The 11,045-nt window shown below is 36.7% G+C and overlaps 1 protein-coding gene across 1 annotated transcript; it reads right to left on the bottom strand.

Moving 5' to 3' along the window:
* Positions 1-5,470: 5,470 nt before the first annotated feature.
* On the bottom strand, positions 5,471-6,376 carry LOC121148991 (putative vomeronasal receptor-like protein 4). Its single transcript, XM_040969395.1, has one exon. It carries the CDS (start codon positions 6,374-6,376, stop codon positions 5,471-5,473), a length of 906 nt encoding a protein of 301 aa, XP_040825329.1.
* Between the last annotated feature and the right edge of the window lie 4,669 nt (positions 6,377-11,045).

Here is an 11,045-nt window from a genome sequence, read left to right as displayed (position 1 = left end):
CTTGTATAATGTCAGCTGAAATATATACTACTATTCTAATAGGCATCTTTAATAGTGATTTGGTGTATTTTTTCTGCAGATGTTAGTTTTCTCTGTGTTTTCTTAGAGCTAAAGTAGGATACATGGACTTGAGGTTTTCTTCTGGTTATGTATTAGAGGATGCATGGGCCTCCTATCAATTTGAGTGTTATTGTCCAGATTGTGGAATTTTTCAGCTATTTAATTTCAAAGGTTTTCTATGCTCCCACGCCCTTAACTTATATCTTTTTCTTGAGGGATTCAAAATAATTGACAAATAATTGACAGTTTTTTCATTTGATGGTGTTCCCAAAATCCTGAAGCTGCCTCTATCTTTCATTTGTGTGAATGGAATATTTCATACTCAGACTCACATATTCTTTTGTCTGGTTGCTCTGACCAGTTGTTTAAGATTTCAAAGGTATCTTTAAATTCATTTGATGATTTTTCTTATTAATATGTGTTTACTTTTCAAGACCTCAGATGCCTCGGTAAATTTCTAACTCTTATCAGGCATTGTTTCCTTAGGTTTTCTTCCACTTCATACTTGCATTATTCTATATCTGTTTCATTACCTTTATAATAATGATTTTATGTTCTTTATCAGGTGCTTCCTCAAACTTTTCACTGGAATATTCTAAAGCACCCTTGTCTCTTTGAAGGCTGAACATTTCACTGCTTTTTCACACTTCTTGTTTCCCTGCATTGATAATCTGGCAAATCAGTCATCACTTCACTGTAAAAGTGTGACCTGCATGGTAAAGGTATTTTTTCAAATCGATGTGGCTTCATTTTTCAATTTGGCTTTTCAGTTTCAATTCGATGCTCTTGTCAGTGTAAGCGGTGGAGATTTCTAGTAGCTATGAAATCAATGGATTACCCAGAGCATGGCTAGGTGGAGAACCACCTCTTAATCTTTGTCATAGGGAGCATCTTTGTTCTTAGATAAAGCTCAGAGTTTTGCAGGAACACAGATCTTCAGCTGATGCTAATGGATGTCAGGCTTAAGAGAGTGGAGTGAGTACACTGATATCTCCCTCAACTGAAGACTATAAGAGTTACAGGTTCCGGGCTCTTATGTTCACATCACGCTAACATTCATCAATGGGCCTGGAGTCTGGGTGTTGGTGAAGGGTCTCAGAGTTTCCTGGATGCACAACATCCCAGCTACCACCTAAAGAGCTGAACTCATGAGAGCAGGGCTAGCAATGGCAGCAGCAGAAGTGAACAAACCCAAGACACTACAGCGATTGGAATAGAGTTACTAATTGGAATGAGCCAGGCATGTGAACTGGCCTCCTCTGGTGGGAAATCTGAGAGGGAATCAAGGAAGCCCTGCTAATGGATCCCAGTATGCTTGGCACATTACAGTAACAAATAGTGACCTGATGATAAAAAGAGGAAGGGTACAATTAGCTAACCTTACTGGGAACCCAGTAATAACTGCAGATTCCTCTTGAATCTAGAGTTGCCAATGCATGTTGTTTATGTAGAGGTCCTATGTTGAAGCTCTCCTCTTTATATTTCCCCCTGCAATTTGATTGCCCTGCACTGGACTGTGTAGACATTGGCTTTGCTTTTGTTTCTATCTCCAAACTATCATGCCAGAATTTCATAATGCTCCTTTACTTGGTTCCAGGGATCTTGCTCTGGTACGTACTCTAAAATCCAACTTTCCATTCAATATTTTGTTCATTTCCTGTGGAAGAATAGGTGAATCTTGGGCACATCTATTTAACTATCTTGCTCCAGCACCTTGTAACTTTCAAAAATAATGTTCAATAATTTTTTAGATGGGTCTCCACTATATTCTTGAGATTTAGAGAGACACATAATTATTATAACCTGCTATATCACTCTTTTTTGTATCATGATTTATTTTACTTTGCTTGGAAATGTTTACATCTTAGTGATTCAGTGGTCATCAAAATGTAATACTCTGGCCCAAGTTTGAACATTTTTACAGATCACAGATCACAGATCACAGATCACAGTCTTAGTATTCCTTAAAGTGGGAATTGTTGCAAGCTTTTATGCATATCAACTCATTTAATCCCTTGACAAGACTCATTTTGTAGATGGATGAATTTGTTGACAAAATTCCACTTAAACTAAATGGTAGAGCAGAAACTTGAAATCAGATAAAGGAAAATTTTATTATCACAGGGAAAGTTGTAATAAATTGTGTTTCTATTTTTATTTATAATCACCAATACACAACAAAGAACAGTATATAAAGCTCTTTCAATGTCTACAAGTGACTTGTTCAAGATAGTTCACGTAGGGCCTGGCATGGTGGCGCAAGTGGTTAAGTCCTCGCCTTGCACGCCCGGGATCCCATATGGGCGCTGGTTCTAATCCCGGCAGCCCTGCTTCCCTTCCAGCTCCCTGCCTGTGGCCTGGGAAAGCAGTTGAGGACGGCCCAAAGCTTTGGGACCCTGCACCCGCGTGGGAGACCCAGAAGAGGCTCCTGGCTTCGGATCGGCATAGCATCGGCTGTTGCGGCTCACTTGGGGAGTGAATCATCGGACGGAAGATCTTCCTCTCTGTATCTCCTCTCTGTATATGCGCCTTTCCAATAAAAAATAATAAAAATAAATCTTAAAAAAAAGATAGTTCACATAAATGGCAGACTCCTGTATGCTTAATGCATTTTACATTCACCCTCACCTCTACAAGGACCCTCATCTCAATCAAGGACCTCTACACTTACCTAAATAAGTAAATAAAGATCACAGCATTTGCAATGGTGTTTAAGCTCATAACAGATGGAAAGGAACAGATACTTGGAGCCAGGAGTGTATCTGAACTGAAATGGATTAATTTCTTACTTCATGCTACAGTTTGAGTCACCACAGTAAATACTGATCTGAAGGATAAGCAAATTTTTGTTTTAGGAATGATTAGAATGGCTGACAAGAGATGATACTTGGCTTGTACTGCTTTGCACAAATTCTGAGAAAATGTGGAAGAGTAATCTCTGAAGTGTTTATAGAACTGATGTTAGCTCAGCACATTCTGCTATTGTATTGAGACCACATGTGTCTAATAAAGCAAATTAAGCATAGTATATTCTTATACAAATGATGTACAAGCATTAGGGCTTTTTCAGATTTGCCACCATGATATGCATCCTCCTTTCAAGTTGTTAAGTGTGTCCAATAAGTTAAATAATCTATTACAGGTTTTTAGATAACATAAACATTTTTTTCTGTTATGTTTCCGATTGTTTTGTGAATAGTGAATTGGATTTGTCGTATAGAAGTCAAACTAGATGAATGCTTGCTGCTTCATATGTAGGATTTTCCTCTTCTCTTTCTTCCTGTTTAGTATCACCTCATATTAGGTGGTAGTTCATCATGTTGTTCTGAAATGTCCTTGAAAAGCATTAATGATTACTGATGGCCAATGGCTTCGGTCCATTTTTTCCCATCTAAGGAGTAAGTGGCAGGACTCTGTGTGTTTTTGGCATTAGAGAGGAGAGTTTTGTGTTATATGAGAGTAAAATGAGTTGGGTCAAAGGAAATAAATCAGTTTATGGCTGCAATGAATCAAATTATATTATACAACTTGATGGTTTAGATACTGATCAACAAAACCAAGAATGATCAGAAGAGAGAGTTACTATATCAGATGAAACAAAGAAGCATTTTGCAATGGCATTCTTAATTACCTGACATGGGTATGGTGTCTCAGCAGTCTTGACCAATGCACATCTGGTCACTTGGCAAGGAAAAGTAGATGACGATGCTACCACCTAGCTTTCTGCTCCAGTGTCAAGAAGCAAATCATGGGCACAGACACCAAGAACTTAGTTAAGTAAAGCCCTTATCTGAAGAACCACAGAACCAACCATTGGAGGTGTCACATACCAGTGCTCTGAGACACTTTGTGTTCCCACCTTTCCCCGCCCCCCTCACTTTTAAATTCCAAGTTCTTGTTCCATAGCTTAGTCTCCTACAACCTGTGTTGAGAACTTCCACTCTGTTCTCTCCCATTCTTTACACTGGCCTCACATGCAGAGATGTTTTAAACATATCAAATGCATCTTCTTTTCTTTTTCATATTATGATGAACATGACTAATTAGAGTGCCTGTTCAAACAGATAAATAATGCTTGCTAATGAATTACAGAAACGGACCGTGGATAAAAACAGCTCGAGCTGCAAAATAACATGTCCCACCCTGGGCATCTTAACCAAAACTTGAATGTGCTCTGGCACCATGTAAATGGGTACATCAACTAAGGGCATAACAGAGATAGGTGCCGAGTGGACTTTGTTTCGGTTGATGCCATCTTAGACTTTCATCATTTAATATCTCATGCTAATGACTTTCTTTTTTTATTATTAATTGTGTATTGCACTGGGATTCCCCCCACCCCTCCCTGAACACTCTCCCCATGGTGGATTTCTCCACCTTGTTGCATTACCACAGTTCAAATTCAGTTGAGGTTCTTTCATTGGAAGTATTTACCAAGCATAAAGTCCAGAATCTTATTATCCTAGTGAATTCAACGATTTCTTAGTGAGACCATCTCTGGACTAAAGGTAAAGCCAGCAAAGTATTGTCCCAAACAATTAAAAGCCCCAACATAACATTAACAACAATTTACAACATTATGACATTAATTCACATGGTACTGATTAACCAATATGTTAATAGGAAAATGCAGGTTCTCAACTGCATCCTGTGACTTCTTCATAGACATTTCAGTTTTGGTTTACATTCAACGGGGTTCTATACACCTCAAAATGTCTGCAGATTACTATTCAGCTGTATCGTGTCTTTTCATTTTAGTATTTAGCTGTTTACATGTCTTGCTAGAGTTATAAGCCAGTTCAGACCATCCAAAAAACAACCAAGTTCAGCAAAATCATGCTTCAACACTGTTATATCACTCTTAAGATAGATTCTGTCAGCATGACTTAGCTTTTATTTTGCCTTGATATTGAGCTGAAGAATTATGATTTATTTCCTAGAGCATAGAATTTCAATTAAATTATTTGCTCTACAAAACAAAATGTGTCTTTGCCCTTACAACTTCATTTACTCAACAATTTATTTGTTGGTATGAAAACATTTTTATTCTATATGTTAAATGATGGCTGTTTAACTTATTGATTTACATCTGGTGAGAAATCACTTCCAATTACTAATACAGATTTAAGATTTACATTACTTTCTCAATTACAAAGTCTTAGGAGTTAGATATCAAAGAGAAAATATGAACAGAATGAAAGAACATTCTCATTCATTAAGTGAGGAAAGCATAAGGGACACAAATTTCAATGCAGGAAGAACTTTGAATTATGAGAGGCATGCAGATGTTGGGAGTTCATACTGTATATACAAGTTGAAAATAACAGTAAATTCTGCATATTTATATAAGATTAAAATCTGGGATTATTTTTTTTAGCAGATGAATGTATTCACATTTCAGGTTTTTTGATCAACTTGACAAAACTATTTTTATTTCCACCAACTTTTGCAGAATACCAATTATTCTTTTATCAGAACTGATAAGCACCAGTGGACTCACAACTGCATAGACGTTTCCCACAAGCCTCTGAATATCCAAGACAATTGGGTCATATTTCTGCAGTGCAGTTGAGAAGGATGAGATGATGATATCTGCACAGTACATAATCACAAAGAAACTCACCAGCACTAAGACAGTGCAGGTGGCCCGTTTTGCTGGGGAAATTCTTGGGGAAATTCTCATGCTGTGAAGGTACTCAGACTTCCTGTGATGGCTACATAAGAAAATTATCATGTACATGCTGGAGAGCAGCATGATTCCTACAAAGATGATGTTCTGGAACAAAGAAAGTGAGAGGAAGAGCACCATGATGATGGAGTTCATCGTGGAAAGTGAGCAGTATTTACTGACATTGAGATTGGTCCTGTTGGAATGAGCTACAGTGTAGATGATCATGTGGCTATTGGAAGACAGGTTGAGGGACCAAAAACAGAAGAAAGCAATGAAAATATAATTTGTGAGTTTCTGTTTAAATCTTGACAGGCAGAAGGAGCTGGGACTGATGGTGATGACCTGAGTGATGCTCAAAAGGCAGGTATTGGAGATGGAGAGATTCCGTGTCACTCTATTCACATAGAACAAAAGCTTACATATCAATTCATTTGGAAAATTCACCAATTTGAACATGTCTTCAGACAAAATATCCAGTCTAGTAAGTAGCATTACAATGTGGACAGAAGCCAAGTGACAGGTGACTATATCAATGGGCCTTGGCCTATGAACCTGGTGGATTGTGAAGATGTGGAAGATAAGGAGGAAGGCATTGGCTAAGATTCCAATGCCAGCTTGAAAATAATATCCATTTTTAAGTAACATTAGTGATGCCTTTATTCATCTCAGCATACTGAAAATATAAAAGATCTACATCTTATCACATGTGATCTTCACTTTTGTCATGAAAACTATCACATATCATCATATTTAGACTATTTATGTATAATGAGCCATGAATGCTTAATAGAGATTTCTAGGTTTAAAATTCTGCATTTCTTTCTCCACAACAAATATATTGTCATTATGTTAATTTTGAATCCTTTCAACATTCCTCAATTCATGGATATCAAAAAACTCAGTAACAAAACAATCTATTTTTTTTTACTTCAAAACATTTTCAAGCAAACATAAAAACATACAATGCATACATATATTAATCTTTAATAATTCATATTCAACAATGAATGAATGAATGAACAAAATAATTATTCTGCAACCACAAGGCATGAACGAATTAACAAAGTACACATTGCATAGTTGATTAAATGATTAGTGAACTTTGTTCAAAGATTGAATCTGGCAAAGCAAAAATGTTGGTGTGCCAGCACTGGTAACTCATTGTTCCAAAAACACATATGTGCACCCTCTGCATAACACAGATTCAGGATGAAACTGACTAATGATTCACTGTTTATGTATTTGAAGGAAAATCTCAATTTAGCTTCAATAGTATATTAAAGCATGGAGTAGATCTGTGCAATCATATTTACTTACATATGTATGGGCTTGTACTACACTAATCCATATATCATGAGCCATGCATTAAATCAAATAGTTTGTAAATGCATTACTAAATAAAGAAAAGTGTACTGGGTAAGAATTAATAAAAAATAATATTTAAATAAAGAAAATAAATTAGCAAATAAAAAGGAAAGAATATGGGCCTGGCGCGGTGAAGCAGTGGTCAAAGGTCCTTGCCTTGCACCCCTGGGATCCCATATGGGTGCTGGTTCTATCCCAGCAGCCCTGCTTCCCTTCCAGCTCCCTGAATGGGCCCAGGAAGCAGTCGAGGATGGCCCAAGGCTTTGGAACCCTGCACCCACGTTAGAGACCCGGAAGAGTCTCCTGGCTTCGGATCAGCATAGCATCGGCCGTTGCGCACACTTGGGGAGTGAATCATCCGACAGATCTTCCTCTCTGTCACTTCTCTATGTATATCCGCCTTTCCAATAAAAAAATAATGAAAATAAATCTTTAAAAAAAAAAAGGAAAGAGTACTAGGTAAGAATTTCAGTATTTGCTTCTTCTACTACAGAATTATTTGGGTAATGTTCCCTAAAGTGTGTCACTCTTAATTAGTCTGAATTAGTCTACTATGTCCTGAAACAGATTTGACCTTGAAGATCATCAAAGTCCCATGTCCAATCAGATTTTCCATATTATCCAAATTGGCTGAGGAAGGTATGGCTAAAGTGAATGAACATTGACAGGTGAAGTAAAATGTGTACATGATCTCTCTTGAAAGTTGTCTTAATTCCCATAATCTAACAAGTAATAGTAGTCTACATTTTTACAAGTTATCTGGCATTGGCATCGTGGAAGAATAGCAGAATTTGTATTAAATACTACTTGCCTGAGAGAAATGAGATTAACAAAATTTGGGCATGGTAACTTGTCATATAATCATGATATAGAAGGAATGGGATATTTCTTTCAACAAAATGAATGCTTCCGAACTGTGAATGTGCAACTCAGATCTCACTGCAAGACGTGCCAGCCTGGTGTTACTGGGACTGACAGTGAAGACCCTGAGCACAGAAGTGTGCAAAATTTTCACACTCTTCATTCTGGCTTTCATATTAAACTCCAACGTGTTTATGTAGTCATAGATCATGGTGAAACAAATATCACAATGAAATGGGTGGAAAGTAAAGATGAAGGATGAAATGTCTGGTGTTACACCAATATGTACATAAGAGAGAAAAACTGAAATGACAGTGAGAGCGCATCTGCACACCCTTGTGGAAAAATTCAGGAGTAACTTGTATGGAAATATATATTTTTAAATGATTTATTCAAAAGGAAATGAGAGAGAGAGAGAATGGATCTTCCATCTAATAGTTAACTCCCCCAAATGCCTAGCTAGTTGTTGACTGTAACTGGCCAAAATTATGGCTGTGAGACTCCATTTCTTTCTGTTACGTGTACATGAGGTCCAAGTACTTTACCCCTCAGATATTGCTTCCCACGTGCATTAGCAACAGGACGTTGAATCAGAAACATTCAGTAACCAGAGCTTGAATTTACATAAATATGTAACATGGCAGTGTTCCTGGGACAGCTTAACCACAATGATGCCTCCAAAAGTAATATGAACTGCTTTTTCCCTTCTTGCTTACTGTATCAATTTTTAAAGATTTGTTTAATTATGAATGGTAAATTATATTGGTATTTATGAATAGAGTGATTTTTGCATCCAAATATCTTCATGAGTTTACATAATACTTAAGGAATATAATATTCACAGTACTATAATGTAATAGGAATTTCAAATGAAGAGATATATGTCACTAGGTTGATAGTGTTTATTGATGGAATTGAATCAATTGGCAGAATCATCACATAAACATAGTTGCACCAAAACTAGCTCCATGTAAGGATTTGTTCAATGACATGGACAAACCCCAGAGCAATAGATAGGGTAAACTCACTACAGAATTGGTTAACTTCAATGTGTCACCTATTCTTTTGATGGTACAGTTTCACAGTCTGAATATTTAATTCCCAAGGTCTTTAAGATAAATGTGAAAGAAAAAAAAAAAAACACTTGAGAGGGAGGAAACAAAAACTACACTAGTATAATAAGAAATCATACACTGTATTTCTGGGGAAACCCAAAAGTTTTTCCAATAATCCTGCCTAAAAGTGCATTTTAGAAGCATTTGAATGAACTAAGCACCAGGAGAGACTAAAACTGCATTTTAACTGCTGAATAACATTCACAACTGTGCAGCACTCCAACAAGGATGTGACAGCCCTAGAGATACTGTCATTTAATAAACTTAGAAAAAATGAATAACGAGTTCTGTGCTCTTTGTTGTCTCATTAGACCCCACAGGATGAAGTTACCTAAATTAATGTCCTCCTTAAAGCAGGAATGCAAGAATTGTAAAATGAGAATTTTAAATCCTAATATTATGAATATTTGAAAAATCAGTCAATGTTATACCTGTGCAGCTAAAAATGGATAATTCTTTTAAGATGCCTGCTTTTATTTGCAATGCCATGTTTGCTTCCTGCACATTTCCATTTTAAATATTCTAGAGCACTATAACTTTGCTGTGACTAGAACTGGACGTTAGTCCAGGAAAGTTGTGAAATGTTTGCAACCTGTGAAGGAAATCATGAATTCTGATGTGGTGACCATTTTTTATTATGTACATTAATGTCACTGTGTATTGTGAATTAGTTCTCTCACCTCTCTAAAAATTTCAGCACTCTTAGCAGTATTATACATTTGTTAATTTTAAAAAAATTAAATACTACCTCAAAATGTGTTATAAGAAAATATTTGAGGGATAAGTGTCATCACTCAATGTTCTCATCCTCTATCTGCAAGTACCAACATCTCATATTGGTGACAGTTCGTGTTCCAGATGCTTTATTTTCCATACATCTCCATGCTTATGGCCTGGGAAAGCAGCGGAACATGACCAAAAGCCTTGGTAGGCTACACCCACAAGGAGACCAAGAAAAAACTCCTTGATTCAGATCAGCTAAGCTCCAGCCCTTGTTGCTGGGAATAGAAGCAGCAAATGCAATTCTCTCTCTCTCTCTCTCTCCATAAACATGCCTTTGTAATAAAAATAAACAATTTTTTAAAAAGAAAGTGTTTATCTTCTGTTGCTTTACTTTGTAGTATAAATAGAACATAATATTTATAGATATTTTATGGTAATAAAAGATATTATTAACAAGCACTATAATGGAAACATGTTGATGACTACCGACTAAAAACACAACCATTTAGTGTTTAAAAAAGTATATGCGTGCTTTATTATCCTTGAGGTGAAACAGTGGTGCAAATTTTGAGATATAACTTAAAACACTTCCAACTTTTAGGGAAAAAATAAACAGCACCAAATCATACTGAATTAGTTCAGGTTTGGTCCATCTAAGATGTAAAATTTAATTGCAATAAATAATATCAGTTAGAAAAACAGAATGCAATTTCATTTCAAGTACATAAAAAACTGCAACTGTACTTTTCCAATCATATTCACATATGTACTTATATGAGTCACAAAACTGATTATTTCATGAATTTAAGATTGATACTATACACAGGGAAGATTCCAAATGTTTTCCTGAAAATTACCTGCTTCATCTCTGAACTCACCTGCTCTTGGTGATTTCTGCACATGACACAGAGAAAGACATTTGCCCAGCTAAGCCTCTGATGTGAATTCACTGTTAGATATATCCCCAAGATGTGGTTATAGGGAAGGGATGGCACTGCCTCTTCTCCCTGCTGGCCCTCATCTCCCTTCAGGCCCATAATTGTCATTTCACCTGTGGATGCACAACAGATCTTTCTTTGGCATTATTTCATCAGGAACTACTCCAGGGGAAAAAAATGAACTTTACTGGTTTCTAGAAGTCAGCAGAGGAAAGCAGCTGGGTTCCACTCTTCTCACTGGTGGACTTATTTCTCAAGGCAGGCCTGCCTGGGCAGAGTGCTCTCAGTCCTTGTCTACAGACAAAAAGTAAA

The sequence above is a fragment of the Ochotona curzoniae genome, unplaced genomic scaffold, assembly GCF_017591425.1.
Source record: "Ochotona curzoniae isolate NIBS_2020 unplaced genomic scaffold, NIBS_Ocur_1.0 contig_1869, whole genome shotgun sequence".
Classification (NCBI taxonomy): domain Eukaryota; kingdom Metazoa; phylum Chordata; class Mammalia; order Lagomorpha; family Ochotonidae; genus Ochotona; species Ochotona curzoniae.
The sequence above is the reverse complement of the archived record's forward strand: the minus strand, read 5'-3'. Positions and strand labels throughout refer to the sequence as shown.